Raw genomic sequence first — 22,852 nt, 5'->3', positions numbered from 1 at the left:
TCTAATTTGCTGGCATAGAGTTGCTCATAAAATGTTCTTAGAATTGTTTGTATTTCTTTGGTGTTGGTTGTGATCTCTCCTCTTTCATTCATGATTTTGTTGATTTGGGTCATTTCTCTTTTCTTTTTGATAAGTCTGGCCAAGGATTTATCAATCTTGTTAATTCTTTCAAAGAACCAGCTCCTAGTTTCATTGATCTGTTCTACTGTTCTTTTGGTGTCTATTTCATTGATTTCTGCTCTGATCTTTATGATTTCTCTTCTCCTGCTGGATTTAGGCTTTATTTGCTGTTCATTCTCCAGCTCCTTTAGGTGTAGGGTTAGGTTGTGTATTTGAGACCTTTCTTGTTTCTTGAGAAAGGCTTGTATTGCTATATACTTTCCTCTTAGGACTGCCTTTGCTGCATCCCAAAGATTTTGAACAGTTGTGTTTTCATTTCCATTTGTTTCCATGAATTTTTTAAATTCTTCTTTAATTTCCTGGTTGACCCATTCATTCTTTTTTTTTTTAAAGATTTTATTTATTTATTTGACAGAGGGAGAGACACACAGCAAGAGAGGGAACACAAGCAGATAGAGAGGGAGAGGCACAGGGAGAAGCAGGCTTTCCACTGAGCAGGGAGCCCGATGAGGGGCTCGATCCCAGGACCCTGGGATCATGACCTGAGCTAAAGGCAGACGCCAAATGACTGAGCCACCCAGGCGCCCCCCATTCATTCTTTAGTAGGATGCTCTTTAGCCTCCATATATTTGAGTTCTTTCCGACTTTCCTTTAGTGATTGAGTGTAGTTTCAAAGCATCGTGGTCTGAAAATATGCCGGGAATGATCCCAATCTTTTGGTCTTGGTTGAGACCTAGGATGTGGTCTCTTCTGGAGAATGTTCCTTGGGCACTAGAGAAGAATGTGTATTCTGTTGCTTTGGGATGGAATGTTCTGAATATATCTGTGAAGTCCATTTGGTCTAGTGTGTCATTTAAAGTCTTTATTTCCTTTTTGATCTTTTGCTTAGATGATCTGTCCATTTCAGTCAGGGGGGTGTTAAGCCCCCCACAATTATTGTATTGTTGTCGATGTGTTTCTTTGCTTTTGTTATTAATTGCCTTATATAATTGGCTGCTCCCATATTAGGGGCATAGATATTTACAATTGTTAGATCTTCTTGTTGGATAGACCCTTTAAGTAGGATATAGTGTCCTTCCTCATCTCTTATTATAGTCTTTGGTTTAAAATCTAATTTGTCTGATATAAGGATTGCCACACCAGCTTTCTTTTGGTGTCCATTAGCATGATAAATGGTTTTCCACCCCTCATTTTCAATCTGGGGGTGTCTTTCGGTCTAAAATGAGTCTCTTGCAGACAGCATATCGATGGGTCTTGCTTTTTGATCCAATCTGATACCCTGTGTCTTTTGATTAGGGCATTTAGCCCATTTACATTCAGGGTAACTATTGAAAGGTATGAATGTAGTGCCATTATATTGCCTGTAAGGTGACTCTTACTGTATATTGTCTGTGTTATTTCTGGTCTATGTTGCCTTTAGGTTCTCTCTTTGCTTGGAGGACCCCTTTCAATATTTCTTGTAGGGCTGGTTTCGTGTTTGCAAATTCCTTTAGCTTTTGTTTTTCCTTGGAAGCTTTTTATCTCTCCTTCTATTTTCAATGAAAGCTCAGCTGGATATAGTATTCTTGGCTACATATTTATCTCATTTAGTGCTCTGAATATATCATGCCTGTCCTTTCTGGCCTGCCAGGTCTCTGTGGATAGGTTTGTTGCCAATCTAATGTTTCTACCATTGTAGGTTACATATCTCTTCTCCCAAGCTGCTCTCGGGATTTTCTCTTTGTCTCTGAGACTCATAAGTTTTACTATTTGATGTCGGGGTGTTGACCTATTTTTACTGGTTTTGAGAGGTGTTCTCTGTGCCTCCTGGATTTTGATGCCTGTTTCCCTCCCCAAATTAGGGAATTTCTCTGCTATGATTTGGTCCAATATACCTTCTGCCCCTCTCTGTCTTTCTTCTACTTCTCGGATCCCAATTATTCTAATGTTGTTTCATCTTATGGTATCACTTATCTCTCGAATTCTGCCCTCGCGATCCAGTAGTTGTTTATCTCTCTTTTTCTCAGCTTCTTTATTTTCCATCATTTGGTCTTCTATATCACTAATTCTCTCTTCTGCCTCATTTATCCTAGCAGTTAAAGCCTCCATTTTTTATTACACCTCATTAATAGCCTTTTTGATTCCGATGTGGTTAAATTTTAGTTCTTTTATTTCTCCAGAAAGGGTTTCTCTAATAATTTCCATGCTTTTTTCAAGCCCAGCTAGTATCTTTAAAATCATCATTCTGAACTCTAGTTCCGCCATCTTACTAATGTCTGTATTGGTTACATCCCTCGCAGTCAGTACTGCCTCTTGTTCTTTTTGTTCAGGTGATTTTTTCAATCTTGTCATTTTGTCCAGAGGAGAATAGATGAATGAGAGAACAAAATGCTAAAAGTGTAACAACTTCCCCAGAAAATATACACTAAACAAATCAGAAAAGACCTGAAACCAAGGAAAAGGAAAGGAAAGAAAGAAAAAAGAAAAGAAAAAGAAAAAGATAAAAACAAACAAAAACAAAACAAAACAAAAAACAGAATATGATCAAATATGATCAGGCTGGTGCATGGATCAGTGCCACACACTAGATTTTGGGAGTATTTTGGTCTGTAGAAGAAAGTGCCTCCCAAAATTTTAAAGAAAGAAAAACTTATATATGTACAAAAATAAGGGTTGATACGATGAATGGATGGAATATGAATGTAAAGATGAAAATTATAAAAGATTTCATAAAAAGAATTTGTAAGATAAAATTTTGGTTGAAAAAGAAAGAAGAGGATTTAAAAAAAGGGGGGGAGAGAATGTGATCAGGCAAGAGACTAGAACAAAGCCATACACTAGAGATTTAGGGTATATTTTGATCTGTTAGAAAAAACTGTATCCCAAAATTTTAATGAGAGAACAACTTATGTATATATACACATAGCAAAAATAAGGTTAACTACTATGAGGGGATAGAATATGACTCTAAAATTGAAAAATAAAAAGATTTTTTTAAAAAGAGATTGATAAGATGTTGTTTGAAAAAAGGAAAAAGAAAAATTAAAAAAAAAGGACAGTTAAAAAATTAACTTTGAAAGATTAAAGAATCATGGTAAAAAAGCCATGATTTCTATGTGCAGTATTCCCCTAACGCTGCAGTTCTGCCGTTCTCATTGATCAGTAAACTTGGTCTTGGCTGGCTGTTCTTCCTGACCTTCTGGTGGAGGGGCCTGTTGCCGTGGTTCCCAAATGTCTTTGCCAGAGGTGGAATTGCCCGCCCTTTCCAGGCCGGGCTAAGGAATCTGCTCGGGTTTGCTCTCGGGAGCTTTTGTTCCCTGCAAGGTTTCCGTACAGCTTTGGAGGACGAGAGTGAAAATGGCGGCCCCCAATCTCTGCCCTGGAGGAGCCGAGAACTCGGGCCACCACTATCAGTGAGCTCCCAGAGAAAAGCAGTCAGTCACTCCCGTCTCCCCGGTCTCTGGCCACACTCCGTGCTCACCTGGCCTGTGACCGAGCATTTCTGTCTCTGGCACCCGACCCCGTGTGGAGTCTCCAAACCCAGCAGATCCCTGCGGTGCGCTCCTGCACCACTCCTCCCAGGGGAGGAAGGGGAGTCTCCTCGGATCTGCTGTTTGTTGGGTCCCTGCTGGAGGAGCAGTGGCCCGACTGTGCCTCGGATCATGGTTTATAGCAACCCGAGCTGAGAGCCTGCTCCTCGGCTCCATCTCTGCAGCTGGGTTCCCCGCTCTGATACCTGGGAGCTCTGCTCCACTCAGGCACCCCCGGTCTTTCTGTGACCCTGAGGGTCCCGCAACCACACTGTCCCAGCGAGGGTTCCATCCCCCGTTTAGCCACTGGAGCGACGTCCCTCAGCAAAGCCGACTTCTAAAAGTTCCAATTTTGTGCTCCGTGTCTCTACCACTTGGCGGTATTGGCTGACAGAGGCCCTCCCCCGAATATCACCTTGGATTTACTTCTCCGCACATCCTACCTTCCAGAAAGTGTCACTTTTCTGTTCAGAGAGTTGTGGCTATTCTTTTCTGTGATCTCCTGTTGAGTTCATAGGTGTTCAGAATAGTTTGATCCCTATCCAGCTGAATTCCTGGGACCAGACAAAATCCAGGTCTCCTACTCCTCCGCCATATTGCTCCTCCCGATTTTGCTTTTTTAAATCCAGCTTTATGTTATTAGCACCATGCAATACTTGAAAGTCCATGCTATTAATAAATGTATCTATTTGAAAGCGCAATTTTGTTTCTTTGAATGATTTCTCTCTGAATGTCATTTTTATTTTAAAATTAATAGTGCCATATCTATAATTGTGTTAGAATATGTCTGGTTTGTATTCATTTATTTCTTGTTTTGCTATGTCTCTTATAAACCATATATAGGTGTTCAATCTTAGATATAGAATTTCAAAAATGTAGAGTTTTTAAAATTTGTCAGTCACCAATTCAAAATTTCTTTCTGTGATTCTAAGCAAGAAACAATTATTCTAGAATTCATAGAATTTGAAGGATCTTCAAAACTAAAATGATTTATGTAAGTAGGGGACAGTAATCTCATCCTTATCACTTCCATTATTTATAGCATTGAAGGAAGATGAAAGTCTCAGAGAATCATTTGGGGAATTTTATACTGTTTTTCTTTTATCCTAGTTGAGATGGATAAAATGCAGATGTCAGTGGAGAAAATTTCTGTCTGGGAGAAGAGTCAGAGAGTGTGAATGTGCCCACGTCTTCTCAGTTTCCTGCCTAATGGAACAAGGGGTCCAACTGAGAGATGAAATTTCATCATCGAAATGGCAGATATATTGTGGTGAGTGAGCAAGATATTAAAATAAATTTGTTAACAACCTACACATAATTTATAAGTTATTGACACTCTTCTAAGTGCTTTAAATACATTCGTGTACTCTTCACCCAAAACTTAGGGTAGATACTAGTATTCAACACACTGTCGCATGAGAAAACTGAGGCACAGAGAGGCTGTATAACCGTCTCAAAATCATAAATTGTAGTCTCACAAGCATTTTAACTCAGGTCATCAAGTTCTAATATCTATGCTACTAACCTAGACAATATACTTCTCAGAAAGAAATAAATCACTTGCTTTTGATCCCCTCTATACTTTGTAAGTAAGTATGTAATCATTAGATAAACGTATTATGTCAGGTCAAAGTCTGCTTTCTTTATCTTATTTTACTTTCAGTTTTGAGTGTGTCAGGGTGGACAAAGAGAAGTGTACTGCTGAGAGATTCTGTGCAGGGGCCATCTTTCTCTCAGTTGTCTGAACCCCCTTAAAAAACCTGGCCCCATGTTTTGTAAAGTCTGAGATCCTCTTGACATTTTGGAGAAAGTCTCACAGGAGATACCTGTGGGCAGCCAAGAGCAGGTAACTGGGAGGAATGGCAGAGAGTATTTATCCCCTGGTGCCTGTGGCCATGAGTCTGAGAAGTTTCCGGATGCCTTCATCTCTGTAAGAAGAACTTAAAAGATGTGAGTTTTGCATTTTGTGGGTGATGGGCAAGAGAGAGGGAACTAAGAGCATTTGGGCAAGGATCCTAGGGGTTGGCAGAGGACAGGCCAAGTTATACATGCTCCTCCATCATATAGGAATATGGGGAGGGGGTGGAATTCATTGAGGCTAAATTAGTGTTTGTGCTAAAGCCATCTCTTTCTGTGGTTGCCCATCGCCTTCTCTCTGTCTCTTTGTCCACTGGACAAGATGTTCTTGAGTTAGAGAAGAGTTTAGAGAGATTGTGGACAGATTAACACTGTAGAACATGGTTGTTGAGAAGAAGACTGTTTCCTTGGAAAAGGGAAACAAAAAGTCTTTTTGTGAGTGTTAAAGGCTTCCTTGATGTTCCCCGAGAGAGACACACTACAGTTGTTGGAGAGCTTCTGGAGGCCATTTCTTAGAATCATTGTGAACTGCCTTAGCTGTGATTATTTTTACCTTATGGATTCCATTTTTGTCTTTACTCCAGCTATTTTCAGGACCTTACTGCGTGTCATACTGTTGTCTGCTCTGAGAAAGATGGTGGGTTCCCTGGACTTCTCTCTGCTAAGAGACCTTTTCTCTATCCTTCTTCTCCAGGTGTCCATGTGGGGCTCAGGTAACAATATTTTGTATTTTACATTCTTAGATTCTCTTAGTCTCTGAACAGAAGGATTAAATTACTCCATCACTACTCAGTATATACCTAGGTTAATTCTAAATCCTTTATTTTGATATAATGATTTATCTGCCCATATATGAGGGCAAATAAGTCATTATATGATTAGAGAGAAGAATCAGGTGGAATTATTTCACTAATTTTTTTCTGATTCATTCAGGTATCTTCTTCATGAAGAATGCATTTTCTGATGGCCAAGACCTAACTAAAAACTCTGATTTCATGATTTCCCAGCACTCTTCCCTCCTTCTTTAAAGAATTTGTCACCATTGTAATTAAAAAATCTTTTGTTTAACAAGAGATCAACCTGTTGATTGGGTAGAGATGCTCTTTGTCTTGTTCACTGCCATCTTCAGCCTGAATGCATGCTGCAGAGAACTGGTGTATGAATGACAGAATGTCTCTGGGGTTCTACTGGGCCAGTAATGATGCTGTGTTCCACAATGCCAAGGCAGGTCACTGATATTCTTTTCCCTGTGGCTCTATTCCACAGAGTCATTCTTGGTTATCAGCCCCTCAGAGCCAATTGTGGCCATGCTGGGCACAGACACAGTGCTGCCCTGTCATGTGTACCCTGCCATGAATGTGGAGAGCATGGAGCTGAGGTGGTTCCGCTCCCAGTTCTCAGAGGCTGTGTATGTGTATAAGGATGGAATGGAGCAGGCGGAAGAACAGCTGGTAGATTTCAAAGGGAGAGCAGAGTTGGTGAAAGATTACATCACGGAGGGAAGAGTAGCTGTGAGAATCTACAGTCTCCAGATCTCAGACAATGGAATGTACAAGTGTTTTTTTAAAAAAGACAGTGACTTTGAAGAAGCCACTTTGGAGCTGAAGGTGATCGGTGAGTAATTATGTGAGAATATAGATCACTCTATGGGAATGTAAGTGTTCTGCATTTGATTTCAGGGGAGGATGATGAGCAGAACAGAGACAAAAAGGCAGATATTCTTGGAGCTGGCCAATATCCTAGACACTGGATATAACCCGAAATTCTCTTGATCTATTTATACATATATTGTGCTGTACTTTAAAATTCAATGACTTCCATAAATATCTACCATACAAATAGATCATTTATTTTCCTGGTATGTATCTCCTCACACATTTTGAAGGAAGGCACCATGATTACCAAAATGTACCATTACTGGCAGAGACCAGAATCCCAGTTGGCTGCTGTGATGGACAGATCCTCAGCTGGGAATGTCAGTGGTCGAGTCTTGAATGTACTGTTTGGAGGAAGTGACTGTGGGGGTTGTGACAAGATAGACTGGTATTGCAAAGAATAAAAGTTGTCATCACAGGATTGAGGCCAGAAAATAATCAATGTGCAGTGACTAAGTGAAGCAGGGAATAAAAATGTCCTGAAGAGAGGGGCCAGTGTGAAAAGCTGGGATGCACTGAGGTTGGTCCACAGAACATTGAATTGGCCACTGTAAGTTTTATCATCATTGGTGCTGTTTCATTTTTAATTATAATAAAATTATCTCATTGTATCAAACTCAAACAATTCAGAACAATATAAAATATAAATTGATAATCCTTCCTTTCCCTTCAGTATTCCTTTTTCTCCTCCAAAGTAACTAATACCAGATTGTTCTATGTCCTTTCAGTTATCTTTTTTGTATATTTATATAAAATATCAATAATTATATATAATAATATAATAAAACACATAATATAATATAATCTGTAATTATAATAATATATATTTATACAGCAGACCTTAATCTCTGTTCCTAAACTAATCTTTAAATGTTTATGTTAACTCATTTAAAAACAAAATTGAATCTTTGAGCCCTCAGTCAACCAGGCTAGTGTGAAGTTTTATCTTAGTTCTTACTGGAGCTTCTGTCCCTCTTTCTCTTGAGTGATAATTATGCTAAGGTCCTATGTGGCCCAAAGCATTCAGGATGCAGCTCCAGTCTTGGGCCCTCATTGGTTAGTACTAGGATGCTCATCATCCCAGGTTTTGTTACATCTCTCCCCTTGACTCCAAAGATTAAGTCACAGATATTATTAAAGACTTTTTTAAATTTTCACTTTTTTTTAAAGATTTTATTTATTCATTTGAGACACAGAGATACAGAGAGAGACCATGAGCAGGGGGAGAAGCAGGCAGAGGGAGAGGGAGAAGCAGACTCCCCGCTGAGCCAGGAGCCTGACATGGGGCTCGATTCCAGGACCCTGGGATCATTACCTGACCTGAAGGCAGATGCTTAACCATCTGAGCCACACAGGCACCCCAAAGACTTTCTTTAAAAAGATTTCATTTATTTATTCAGAGAGAGAGTGTGAGTGGGGGGAGGGCAGAGGGAGAAAGAGAATCTCAAGCAGACTCTGCTGAGCTCAGAGCCCCATGCCGAGCTCATCATGGAGCTTGATCTCATGACCTAAGACCATGACCTGAGCTGAAATCAAGAATCTATACTTAACTGACTGAGCGATTCAAGTGTTCCTATTAAAGACTTTTGATGCAACACTTCAAGAAGCACCTGAAGATCTGTTAGGTTTTGGGAAACCTCCCAGTCACTCTTCCTTCATTGACATTGTTTTTCCCACCTGTATTACACAATTACTTTCACCAAGTTGTGCACTCAACAATGTAGCAAGAGAGTCTTTCATACAATCCTACTTGAAGCCATATATCCCTGAAGCTGAAATATTACAATTGGAATCAGAGAGGGGAAAGTTTAGAGGAAAACTCAAGCAAGAGTTAATTCAGCACAGTTAACAACTCATTAAAATGTCAAGTAATTTTCTGCTCCATATACACATACTAATATTATTTAAAATCTCACAATTTTTTTCTATAACTTGCCTTTTTCTTCTTTACATTATATAAGACAGGTTACAAAAAATTGTATTCTTTAATGACTACAAATATCTTCATTATCTAGAAATTCCATAATTTATGTCAAAATTAACTTTCTAATGAACATTGACAATTTTCAATTTAATATTATGGCAAAAATAATGAAATACATATATTTGCACATAAACTCTATGCAGCAATATAAGCTGATATAATATAAACTTCTCAAACAATTAAGTTTACAACTTATCTTCTAATTCTTTTATCTTCTACTTTAATAATTCCAGTTTCAAGATAACCATAATTATCTTATCACTCTGACACTCTAACAATTGTTCCAGTTTATACTCTTAACAGCATTTATTTACACTTTTGATGACACTGAAAATTATATTTCTTTTCCTCTTTTAATCATTTATATAGAGTTGCTTAATTTATTTTTTTTAGGTTTTTATTTTAATTCCAGGTAGTTAACAGTGTAATATTAGTTTCAGGTGGACAATATAGTGATTCACAATTCCATACCTCACCCCATGCTCATCACAACAAGTGTACTCCTTAATCCCCATCACCTGTTTAACCCATTACCTACCCCCATCCTCTCTGATAACCATCAGGTTGTTCTCCATAATTAAGAGTCTGTTTCTTGATCTCTCTCTCTCTTTTCTTTTTCACTTTGCTCCTTTGTTTTGTTTCTTAAATTCCACATGTGAGTGAAATCATATGGTATTTTTCTTTCTCGACTGACTTATTTTGCTTAGCATTATACTCTCTAGGTCCACCCATGTCATTGCAAGTGGCAAGATTTCGTTATTTTTTATGGATGAATAACATTCCATCATATACATAGATATATAGATATACACACACACACATACACATATATACACATATACATATATATATACCACTTCTTTATCGATTTATCAGTTTGATGGATACTTGGTCTTCTTCCGCAATTTGGTTCACTACCATGGGGGCCTTGCGTGGCTTAAAGGTACCCAGGTGGAGAAGAGGGGCAGAATCCCAGGAGTGACAGGGTGGTCTGAGGATCCCCTGGGTCATAGGAAGAATGGATGGCACCAAGATGCTGTGGTTTAGGAGCTGGGAATCCAGCAGAGAGCAGCAGGTCCTGGTGCCAGCTTTCTGCTATAAACTGCAAACCACCAGGTGGTTGTCGGACCACTTTCCTGGGATGGGCTAGCAAGCCTAGTGAAAACCTACCCACAGAAACAGCGTGTGTCCCTGTGGTGGGAGTCCCTGAAATTTAGATTTTGGAAACTCCGAGGTGCACCTGAGATAAAAAGGCTCAAACACGGGCAGGGTGAATGTAGGGTTCAGAGGGAAACCGGTGACACAAATAGGGTGATTGATTGCTCTTCTGTGAAGGCTCACTGAAGTGTAGGGGTCCCAACTTTCAGCTCTGAGGCTAGAGAGCAGGGAACAGCCATTTTCATCTGCCCAACAGTGCTGAAAGCCTTCAGGGGGCAAAATAGCGCCACCTATTGGAGGCTGAAGCTGAATACACCAAGCCCCGCCCTCCTTGTGCCCTGGAGGTGCATTTCTACTCAAACAAGTTAGCCTGAGAATCAGCGCAGCTGGTCCCTCCCTCAGAAGACCAACACAAATAACTAGTTCACACCGTTTATTGATCATAGACTGCTGCAAAGTTTCAGCTCTAGGGGAAATAGGATCCAGCTTCTGTTTTACTTTTATTCTTTGTTTTAAAATTATTATTATTTTTTCACTTATTTTCTTATATTTTCCAATTTCTTTTTTTATTATTTTTTGATTTTAATTTTTATATATAGTTTACCTTCATTTTATTTTAATGTATTTTACATTATTATTATTATTATTGTTTATTTTAGGATCTAGATTCTTTTAACAAGCAGACCAAAAAACACCCAGGATCTAGTTTTGTTTTGGTTTGGTTTGGTTTGGTTTTCTTGTTTTTCTTTTGTGTGTGTGTGTTTTTCTTTTTCTTTGATTTTTGTTTTTTATTGGTGGTTTTCTTTTTTCTTTCTTCTTTTCTTTTCTCAACAAAATGATGAGACAAAGGAATTCATCCCAAAAGAAAGAACATGAGGCAGAACTCACAGCCAGGGATTTAATTAATACAGATATAAGTAAGGTGTCTGAACTAGAATTTAAAACAATTATAAGGATACTAGCCGGGCTCAAAAAAAAAAAAAAAATCACAGAAGAAACTAGAGAATCCCTTACTACAGAGATAAAAGAACCAAAATCTAGTCAGGCTGAAATTAAAACTGCTATAACCAAGATGCATAAGTGGAGGCCATAAAAACAAGGATAGAGCAGAGGTTCAAATGGGTGATATAGAAGATAAAATTATGGAAAGTAGTGAAGCTGAAAAGAAGAAGGAAAGAAAGGTAATGGACCATGAAAGTAGACTTAGGGAACAAGTGACTTAGTAAAGCATAATAACATTTGTATCATAGGAGTCCCAGAAGATGAAGAGAGATATAAAAAGGCAGAAGGTTTATTCAAACAAATTATAGCCAAAAACTTGCCTAATCTGGGGAAAGACACAGACATCAAAATCCAAGAAGCACAGAGAACACCCATTAAATTCAACAAAAGCTGGCCATCGCCAATGCATATCATAGTCAAATTCACAAAATACACAAAGAAAAAATTCTGAAAGCAGCAAAGGAAAACAGGTCCTTAACCTACGAGGGAAGGTAGATGAGGTTAGCAGCTGATCTCTCCACGAGACATGGCAGGCCAGAAAAGAGTAGAAGGAAACATTCAATGTACTGAATGGGGAAAATATGCAACCAAGAATTCTTTATCTAGCAAGGCTGTCATTCAGAATAGAAGGAGAGATAAAGAGTTTTCCAGACAAACAAAAACTAAAGGAGTTCATGACCACTAAATCAGCCTTGCAACAAATTTTAAGGGGGGACTCTGGAGAAAAAAACAAAGCAACAAAGAATAGAAAGGACCAGAAAACATCACTAGAAACACTAATTCTACAGGTTACACAATGACACTAAATTCACATCTTTCAATAATCACTCTGACTATAAATGGACTAAGTGTGCCAATCAAAATACATAGGGTATCAGAATGGATAAAAAAACAAGATCCATCTACATGCTGCTTACATGAGACTCATTTTAGACCTAAAGACACAAGCAGATTGAAAGTGAGGGGATGGAGAAACATCTACCACAATAATGGACATTAAAAGAAAGCCTGAGTAGCCATACTTAGGCAAACTAGATTTTATTATTTTTTTATTGTTTTATTGTTATGTTAATCACTGTACATCATTAGTTCTTGATGTAGTGTTCTATGATTCATTGTTTGTGCATAACACCCAGTGCTCCACGCAGAATGTGCCCTCTTTAATACCCATCACCAGGCTAACCCATCCCCCCAACCTCCTCCCCTCTAGAACCCTCAGTTTGTTTTTCAGAGTCCATCGTCTCTAATGGTTCGTCTCCCCCTCCGACTTATTCCCCTTCATTCTTCCCCTCCTGCTATCTTCTTCTATTTCTTTTTCTTAATATATGTTGCATTATTTGTTTCAGAGGTATGGATCTGTGATTCAAAAGTCTTGCACAATCCACAGCGCTCACCATAGCAAATACCGTACCCAATGTCTATCACCCAGCCACCCCATCCCTCCCATCCCCCACCACTCCAGCAACACTCAGTTTCTTTCCTGAGATTAAGAATTCCTCATATCAGTGAGGTCATATGATACATGTCTTTCTCTGATTGACTTATTCCACTCAGCATAACACCCTCCAGTTCCATCCACGTTGTTGCAAATGGCAAGATCTCATTCCTTTTGATGGCTGCATAATATTCCACTGTGTATATATAACACACCTTTATCCATTCATCTGTCGATGGACATCTTGGCTCTTTCCACAGTTTGGCTATTGTGGACATTGCTGCTATAAACATAGGGATGAGGTACCCCTTCGGATCCCTACATTTGTATCTTTGTGGTAGATACCAAGTAGTGCAATTGCTGGATCGTATTGTAGCTCTATTTTCAACTGTTCGAGGAACCTCCATACTGTTTTCCAGAGTGGTTGCACCAGCTTGCATTCCCACCAACAGTATAGGAGGGTTCCCCTTTCTCCACATCCCCGCCAACATCTGTCGTTTCCTGACTTGTTAATTTTAGACATTCTGACTGGTGTGAGGTGGTATCTCATTGAGATTTTGATTTGGATTTCCCTGATGCCGAGCCATGTTGAGCACTTTTTCATGTGTCTGTTGGCCATTTGGATGTCTTCTTTGCAAAAATGTCTGTTCATGTCTTCTGCCCATTTCTTGATTGGAGTATTTGTTCTTTGGGTGTTGAGTTTGATAAGTTCTTTATAGATTTTGGATACTAGCCCTTTATCTGATATGACATTTGCAAATATTTTCTCCCATTCTGTTGGTTGCCTTTTGGTTTTCTGGACTCTTTTGCTGTGCAAAGCTTTTTATCTTGATGAAATCGCAATAGTTCATTTTTGCCGTTGCTTCCCTTCCCTTGGCGATGTTTCTAGGAAAAAGTTGCTGCGGCTGAGGTGGAAGAGGTTGCTGCCTGTGTTCTCCTTTAGGATTTTGATGGACTCCTGTCTCACGTTTACGTCTTTCAACCATTTGGAGTCTATTTTTGTGTGTGGTGTAAGGAAATGGTCCAGTTTCGTTCTTCTGCATGTGGCTGTCCAATTTTCCCAACACCATTTGTTGAAGAGACTGTCTTTTTTCCATTGGACATTCTTTCCTGCTTTGTCAAAGATGAGCTGACCATAGAGTTGAGGGTCCATTTCTGGGCTCTCGATTCTGTTCCATTGATCTATGTGTCCGTTTTTGTGCCAGTACCATACTGTCTTGATGATGACAGCTTTGTAATAGAGCTGGAAGTCCAGAATTGTGATGCCGCCAGCTTTGCTTTTCTTTTTCAAGATTCCTCTGGCTATTCGGGGTCTCTTCTGGTTCCACACAAATTTTAGGATGATTTGTTCCATGTCTTTGAAAAAAGTGGATGGTATTTTGATGGGGATTGCATTGAATGTGTAAATTGCTCTAGGTGGCATTGACATCTTCACAATGTTTGTTCTTCCAATCCATGAGCATGGAAATTTTTTCCATTTCTTTTTGTCTTCTTCAATTACTTTCATGAGTATTTTATAATTTTCTGAGTACAGATCCTTTGCCTCTTTGGTTAGATTTATTCCTAGGTATCTTATGGTCTTGGGTGCAATTGTAAATGGGATCAACTCCTTAATTTCTCTCTCTTCTGTCTTATTAGTGTACAGGAATGAAACTGATTTCTGTGCATTGATTTTATATCCTGCCACTTTACAGAATTCCTGTATGAGTTCTAGCACTTTTGGGGTGGAGCCTTTTGGGTTTTCCACATACAGTATCATATCATCTGCAAACAATGAGAGTTTGACTTCCTCTTTGCCGATTTGGATGTCTTTGATTTCTTTTTGTTGTCTGATTGCTGTGGCTAGGACATCTAATACTATGTTCAATAGCAGTGGTGATAGTGGACATCCCTGCTGCGTTCCCGACTTTAGGGGAATAGCTCTCAGCTTTTCCCCATTGAGAATGATATTCGCTGTAGGTTTTTCATAGATGGCCTTTATGAAATTGAGGTATGTACCCCCTCTCCCTATACTGTGGAGTTTTGATCAAGAAAGGATACTGTACTTTGTCAAATGCTTTTTGTGAATCTATTGAGAGGATCATATGATTCTTGCTCTTTCTTTTGTTAATGTATTGTATGCTGTTTATTGATTTGCGGATGTTGAACCAACCTTGCAGCCCAGGGATAAATCCCACTTGGTCATGGTGAATAATCCTTTTAATGTACTGTTGGATCCTATTGGCTAGTATTTTGGTGAGAGTTTTTGCATCCATGTTCATCAAGGATATTGGTCTGTAATTCTCCTTTTTGATGGGGTCTTTGTCTGGTTTTGGGATCAAGGTAATGGTAGCCTCATAAAACAAGTTTGGAAGTTTTCCTTCCATTTCTATTTTTTGGAACAGTTTCAGGAGAATAGGTATTAATTCTTTAAATGTCTGATAGAAATCCCCTGGGAAGCCATTTGGCCCTGGGCTTTTGTCTGTTGGGAGATTTTTGATGACTGCTTCAATTTCCTTAGTGGTTATAGGTCTGTTCAGGTTTTTTGTTTCTTCCTGGTTCAATTTTGGTAGTTGATACATCTCTAGGAATGCACCCATTTCTTCCAGGTTATCTAATTTGCTGGCATAGAGTTGCTCATAATATGTTCTTAGAATTGTTTGTATTTCTTTGGTGTTGGTTGTGATCTCTCCTCTTTCATTCATGATTTTGTTGATTTGGGTCATTTCTCTTTTATTTTTGATCAGTCTGGCCAGGGGTTTATCAATCTTGTTAATTCTTTCAAAGAACCAGCTCCTAGTTTCATTGATCTGTTCTAATGTCTTTTGGTTTCTATTTCATTAATTTCTGCTCTGATCTTTATTATTTCTCTTCTCCTGCTGGGTCTAGGCTTTATTTGCTATTCTTTCTCCAGCTCCTTTAGGTGTAGGGTTAGTTTGCGTATTTGAGACCTTTCTTGTTTCTTGAGAAAGGCTTGTATTGCTATGTACTTTCCTCTCAGGACTGCCTTTGCTCTATCCCAAAGATTTTGAACAGTTGTGTTTTCATTTTCATTGGTTTCCATGAATTTTTTAAATTCTTCTTTAATTTCCTGGTTGACCCATTCATTCTTTAGTAGGATGCTCTTTAGCCTCCATGTATTTGAGTTCTTTCTGACTTTCCTCTTGTGATTGAGTTCTAGTTTCAAAGCATTGTGGTCTGAAAATATGCAGGGAATGATCCTAATCTTTTGGTACTGGTTGAGACCTGATTTGTGACCTAGGATGTGATCTCTTCTGGAGAATGTTCCATGGGCAGTAGAGAAGAATGTGTATTCCTTTGCTTTGGGATGGAATGTTCTGAATATGTCTGTGAAGTCCATTTGGTCCAGTGTGTCATTTAAAGTCTTTATTTCCTTGTTGATCTTTTGCTTAGATGATCTGTCCATTTCAGTCAGGGGGGTGTTAAAGTCCCCCACTATTATTGTATTGTTGTCAATGTGTTTCTTTGCTTTTGTTATTAATTGCCTTACATAATTGGCTGCTCCCATGTTAGGGGCATAGATATTTACAATTGTTAGATCTTCTTGTTGGATAGACCCTTTAAGTAGGATATAGTGTCCTTCCTCATCTCTTATTACAGTCTTTGTTTTAAAATCTAATTTGTCTGATATAAGAATTGCCACTCCAGCTTTCTTTTGGTGTCCATTAGCATTGTAAATGGTTTTCCACCCCCTCACTTTCAATCTGGGGGTGTCTTTGTGTCTAAAATGAGTCTCTTGCAGACAGTATATCGATGGGTCTTGTTTTTTAATCCAATCTGATAGCCTGTGTCTTTTGATTGGGGCATTTAGCCCATTTACATTCAGGGTAACTATTGAAAGGTATGAATTTAGTGCCATAGTATTGCCTGTAAGGTGACTGTTACTGTATATTGTCTCTGTTCCTTTTTGATCTATGCTGCTTTTAGGCTCTCTCTTTGCTTAGAGGACCGCTTTCAATATTTCTTGTAGGGCTGGTTTCGTGTTTGCAAATTCCTTTAGCTTTTGTTTGTCCTGGAAGCTTTTTATCTCTCCTTCAATTTTCAATGACAGCCTAGCTGGATATAGTATTCTTGGCTGCATATTTTTCTCGTTTAGTGCTCTGAAGATATCAGGCCAGTCCTTTCTGGCCTGCCAGGTCTCTGTGGATAGGTCTGTTGCCAATCTAATGTTTCTAGCATTTTAGGTTATAGATCTCTTCTCCTGAGCTGCTTTCAGGATTTTCTCTTTGTCTCTGAGACTCGTAAGTTTTACTATTAGATGTCAGGGTGTTGACCTATTTTTATTGATTTTGAGAGGGGTTCTCTGTGCCTCCTGGATTTTGATGCCTGTTTCCTTCCTCACATTAGGGAAGTTCTCTGCTATTATTTGCTCCAATATACCTTCTGCCCCTCTCTCTCTTTCTTCTTCTTCTGGGATCCCAATTATTCTAATGTTGTTTCGTCTTATCGTATCGCTTATCTCTCGAATTCTGCCCTCGTGATCCTGTAGTTGTTTCTCTCTCTTTTTCTCAGCCTCTTTATTTTCCATCATTTGGTCTTCTATATCGCTGATTCTCTCTTCTGCTTCATTTATACTAGCAGTTAGTGCCCCCATTTTTGATTGCACCTCATTAATAGCCTTTTGATTTCGACTTGGTTAGATTTTAGTTCTTTTATTTCTCCAGAAAGTATTTCTCTAATAACTTCCACGCTTTTTTCAAGCCCAGCTAGTAACTTTAAAGTCATGATTCTGAACTCTATGTCCAACATCATACTAATGTCCGTATTGAGTAGGTCCCTGGCTGACGGTACTATCTCTTGTTCTTTTTGCTGAGGTGATTTTTTTCATCTTCTCATTTTGTCCAGAGGAGAATAGATGAATGAGAGAACAAAATGCTAACAGGTTATTAACGTCCCCAGCAAATATACTGTATACAAATCAGAAAAGACCTGAAACCAGGGGAAAAGAAAGGGAAAGAAAGAAAAAAGAAAGAGAAAGGAAAGAAAAAAAAAAAGAAAGAAAAAGATAAAAACAAAAACAGAACAATACAAAAAAAAGAATATGATCAAATATGATCAGGCTAGTGCATAGATTAGTGCCACACACTAGATTTTTGGGCGTATTTTGGTCTGTTAGAAAAAAGTGCCTCCTAAAATTTTAAAGGAAGAAAGACTTATATATGTACAAAATAAGGGTTGATACAATGAAGGGATGGAAGATGAGTGTAAAGATGAAAATTAGAAAAGATTTTATAAAAGGAATTGATAAGAAGTTTTTGAAAAAATAAAGAAGATTTAAAAAAAAAGAAGAAGAAGAAAAGGGAGAGAATGTGATCAGGCAGGAGACTAGAACAAAGCCATACACTAGTGATTTAGGGTATATTTTGATCTGTTAGAAGAAACTGTATCTCAAAATTTTAAAGAGAGAACAACTTGTATATATATGCCAAAAATAATGGTAACTACTATGAAGGGATAAAATATGACTCTACGAATGAAAAGTAAAAAATGCTTTCTTTTTTTTAAAAAAAATGCTTTTCTAAAAAAAGGGATTGATAAAATGTTGGTTGAAAAAGGGAAAAAGAAAATTCAAAAAACAGTTAAAAAAATTAACTTTGAAAAACTAATGAATCATGGTAAAAAAAAGCCATGAATTCTATGTGCATTATTCCCCTAGCACTGGAGTTCTCCCGTTCTCTTTGATCAGTAAACTTGGTCTTGGCTTGCTGGCTATTCGTGCTGATCTTCTGGGGGAGGGGCCTGTTGCCGTGGTTCTCAAATGTCTCTGTCGGAGGCGGAATTGCCCCACCCTTGTCGGTCCAGGCTAAGCAAGCTGCTCGGGTTTGCTCTCAGGAGCTTTTGTTCCCTGCCAGCTCTGGTACAGCTTTGGAGGACCAGGGTGAAAATGGTGGCCTCCCAATCTCCACTCGGAGTAGCTGAGAATTCAGGGCCCCTCTCCTCAGTGCACCCCCAGAGAAAAGCAGTCACTCCCGTCTCCGGCCGCACCTGCGTGCTCACCCGGCCTGTGACTGAGCGTTTCTATTTCTGGCAGTCGACCCTGTGTGGAGTCTCCAAACACAGCAGATTCCTGTGGTGCACTCCCACACCGCTCCTCCTGGGGGAGGGAGGGGAGTTTCCCCAGATCTGCCACTTGTAGGGTCCCTGCTGGAGGAGCAGTGGCCCGATTGGGCCGCAGATCACAGTTTATGGCAACCCTGTGCTAAGAGCCCACGCCTCGGCTCTGTCTCTGCCGCTGGCTTCCCTGCTCCAATACCTGGGAGTTCTGCTGCACTCAGGCACCCCCGGTCTTTCTGACTCCGAGGGTCCTGAGACCACACTGTCCCGCGAGGGTTCCACCCCCCGCTTAGCCACTGGAGCAATGTCCCTCAGCGGAGCCGGCTTCTAAAAGTTCTGATTCTGTGCTCCGTGGCTCTATCACTTGCCAGAAGCGGCCGACAGACACCCCCTCTCCCGCCGTCTATCCCCCCCGAATATCGCCTCGGATTCACTTCTCTGCAGTCCTACCTTCCAGTAAGTGGTCGCTTCTCTGTTCAAAGAGTTGTTGCTACTCTCTTCTTCCGTCTCCTGTTGAGTTCGTAGGTGTTCAGAATGGTTTGGTCCCTATTCAGAGACCAGATGAAATCCAGGTCTCCTACTCCTCCGCCATTTTGCTCTGCTCTGGCAAACTAGATTTTAAAACAAAGACTGTAACAAGAGATGAAGAAGGGCATTATATCATAACAGAGTCTATCCAACAAGAAGACCTAACAATTGTAAATATTTATGCCCCTGTTGGGAGCACCCAAATGTATAAATCTATTAAAAACAAACAAAAAGAAACTCATTGATAATAATACAATAATAGTAGGGGACTTTAACACCCCCATTTACAGGAATGGAAAGATCATGTAAGCAGAATATCCATAAGGAAACACTGACTTTGAATTTGAATGACACACTGGACCAGATGGACTTAACAGATATATTCACAACATGTCATCCTAAAACAGCAGAATATAAATTTTTCTCGAGTGTACATGGAACATTCTCCTGAATAGATCACATACTGGGTCACAAATTAGCCCTCAACAAGTACAAAAAGATCAAGATCATGCCATGCATATTTTCAGACCACAACACTATGAAACTGGAAGTCACCACAAGAAAAAATTTAGAAAGACCTCAACCACATGGAGATTAAAGAACATCCTGCTAAAGAATGAATATGTTAATCAGGAAATTAAGGGAGAATTTAAAGAAAAATAAATGGAAATAAATGAAAAGGAAAACATGGAGGTCCAAAACCTTTGGGATGTAGCAAACATAGTCCTAAGAGGGAGGTATATTACAATACAGGACTACCTCAAGAAGCAAAAAATTCTCAAATACAAAATCCAACCTTACACCTAGAGGAGCTAGAAAAGGAACTGCAATAAAGCCTAAAGCCGGATGAAGAAGGGAAATAAAGATTAGAGCAGAAATAAATGATATACACAAACAAAAAGAAAAAAAAGAATAGAACATATAAATGAAACTAAGAGCTGCTTCTTCAAAAGACTTAATAAAATTGATAAACCTCTATCCAGACTTATCAAAAAGAAAAGAGAAAGGACCCAAAGAGATAAAGTCATGAATGAAAGAGGAGAGATCACAACCAACACCAAAGAAATATTAGAAAATACTATGAAAAATTATATGCCAACTAAATGGGCAATCTGGAAGAAATGGACAACTTCCTAGAAACTTACAAACTACCAAAACTGAAACAGGATGAAATAGAAAATTTGAACAGACCAACAACCAGCAAAGAAATTGAGTCAGTAATATAAAAGCAAAAGTCCTGGACCAGATGGCTTCCCAGGAGAATTCTACCAAACATTTAAAGAATTAATATCTATTCTTCTGAAACTTTTCCAAAAAATAGAAATAGAAGGAAAACTTCCAAACTCATTGTATGAGGCCAGCATTACACTGATCCCAAAACCAGACAAAGAATCCACTAAAAAGTACAGACCAATATCCCTGATGAACATGGACGCAAAAATTCTCACCAAGATACTAGCCAATCAGATCCAACAGTACATAAAAATGATTATTCACCACGACCAAGTGAGATTTATTCCTGGGTTGCAGGGGTGGTTCAATTCAGAAATCAATCTGAATTGATTGAGTTTAATGTGATAGAGCACATTAATAAAAGAAAAGACAAGAACCATATGATTCTCCCAATTGATGCAGAAAAATCATTTGACAAAATACATCATCCTGTCCTGATTAAAACTCTTCAAAGTATGTGATAGAGGGAATATACCTCAATATCATGAAAACCATCTATGAAAAGCCCACAGTGAATATCATTCTGAATGATGAAAAACTGAGAGTTTTCCTTTAAGGTCAGGAACAGCACAGGGATGTCCACTCACCATTATTGTTCAACATAGTACTAGAAGTCCTAGCCTCAGCAATAAGATAACAAAAAGAAATAAAAGGTATTCATATTGGCAAAGAAGAAGTCAAACTCTCTCTCTTCACAGATGACATGATACTTTATGTGGAAAACCCAAAAAAGTCCACCCCCAAATTATTAGAACTCAAACAGCAATTCAGCAATGTGGGAGGATACAAAATCAATGCACAGAAATCAGTGGCATTTCTATACGCTAACAGTGTAACTGAAGAAAGAGAAATTAAGGATCAATCCCATTTACAATAGCACCAGAAACTATAAGATACCTAGGAATAAACCTAACCAAAGAGGTAAAGGATCTATACTCTAGAAACTACAGAATACTTATGAAAGAAATTGAGGAAGACACAAAGAGATGGAAAAACATTCCATGCTCATGGATTGACAGAATAAACATTGTAAAAATGTCTATGCTGCCCAGAGCAATCTACACTTTCAATGCCATCCCCATCAAAATACCATCGGCATTTTTCACAGAAATGGAACAAATAATCCTAAAATTTGTATGGAGCCAGAAAAAAACCTGAATAGCCAGGGGAATGTTGAAAAAGAAAACCAAAGCTGGGAGTATCACAATGCCTGACTTCAAGCTATATTACAAAACTATGATCATCAAGACATCTTGGTATTGGCACAAACAGGCACATAGATCAATGGAACAGAATAGACACCCCAGAAATGGACCTTCAACTCTATGGTCAACAAATCAGAAAAGAATATCAAATGGAAAAAAGACAGTCTCTTCAATAAATGGTGCTGGGAAAATCAGACAGCCACATGCAGAAGAATGAAACTGGACCATTCTCTTATACCACACACAAAGATAAACCCAAAGTGGATGAAAGGCCTCAATGTGAGATGGGAATCCATCAAAATCCTACAGGAGACTACAGGCAGTAACCTCTTTGACATCAGCCACAGCCACTTCTTTCAGGACACATCTCTAAAGGCAAGGGAAACAAAAGCAAAAATGAACCTTTGGAACTTCATCAAGATAAAAAGCTTCTGCACAGCAAAGGAAACAGTCATCAAAACTAAGAGGCAACCCATGGAATGGGAGAAGGTATTTGCAAATGACATTACAGATAAAGGGCTGGTATCCAAGATCTATAAAGAACTTCTCAAACTCAATACCCCAAAAACAAATAATCCAGTCAATAAATGGGCAGAGGACATGAACAGACACTTCTCAAAAGAAGACATACAAATGGCTAACAGACACATGAAAAAATGTTCAACATCACTAGCCATAGGGAAATACAAATCAAAATCACAACGAGATGCCACCTTACACCAGTTAGGATGGCAAAAATTAACAAGACAAGAAACAACAAATGTTGGAGATGTGGAGAAAAGGGAACCTCTTACACTGTTGGTGGGAAAGCAAGCTGGTACAGCCACTCTGGAAAACAGTATGAAGATTCCTCAAGACATTAAAAATAGAGCTACCCTATGACCTAGGGACTGCACTACTAGGTATTTACCCCAAAGATACAGATGTAGTGAAAAGAAGGGGCACCTGCACCCCAATGTTCATAGCAGCAATGTCCACAGTAACCAAACTGTGGAAGGAGCCGAGATGTCCTTCAACAGATGAATGGTTGAAGATGTGGTTCATATATACAACGGAATATTACTCAGCCATCAGAAAGGGTGAATACTTACCATTTGCATTGACATGGATGG

The 22,852-nt window shown here is 39.0% G+C and overlaps 1 protein-coding gene and 1 long non-coding RNA gene across 2 annotated transcripts in view; both read left to right on the top strand.

The window, feature by feature from the left end:
• The window catches only part of LOC118357222, a 35,190-nt gene extending 30,358 nt beyond the window's left edge, over positions 1-4,832 (top strand). The window contains exon 3 of the long non-coding RNA XR_004820232.1: positions 4,740-4,832. This is a non-coding gene — a long non-coding RNA (uncharacterized LOC118357222). The remainder of the gene's footprint in view (positions 1-4,739) is intronic.
• Positions 4,833-5,308: 476 nt separating this feature from the next.
• Positions 5,309-22,852, top strand: part of LOC113927648 (butyrophilin subfamily 3 member A2-like) — a 38,674-nt gene continuing 21,130 nt past the window's right edge. The window contains exons 1-3 of the mRNA XM_027603641.2: positions 5,309-5,579; positions 6,071-6,199; positions 6,753-7,100. Of these exons, the coding sequence (XP_027459442.2) occupies positions 6,121-6,199; positions 6,753-7,100 (427 nt within the window). The 5' untranslated portion in view covers positions 5,309-5,579; positions 6,071-6,120. The remainder of the gene's footprint in view (positions 5,580-6,070; positions 6,200-6,752; positions 7,101-22,852) is intronic.

This window comes from Zalophus californianus, chromosome 7 (genome assembly GCF_009762305.2).
Source record: "Zalophus californianus isolate mZalCal1 chromosome 7, mZalCal1.pri.v2, whole genome shotgun sequence".
In the NCBI taxonomy this organism is placed as follows: Eukaryota; Metazoa; Chordata; class Mammalia; order Carnivora; family Otariidae; genus Zalophus; species Zalophus californianus.
The sequence above is the reverse complement of the archived record's forward strand: the minus strand, read 5'-3'. Positions and strand labels throughout refer to the sequence as shown.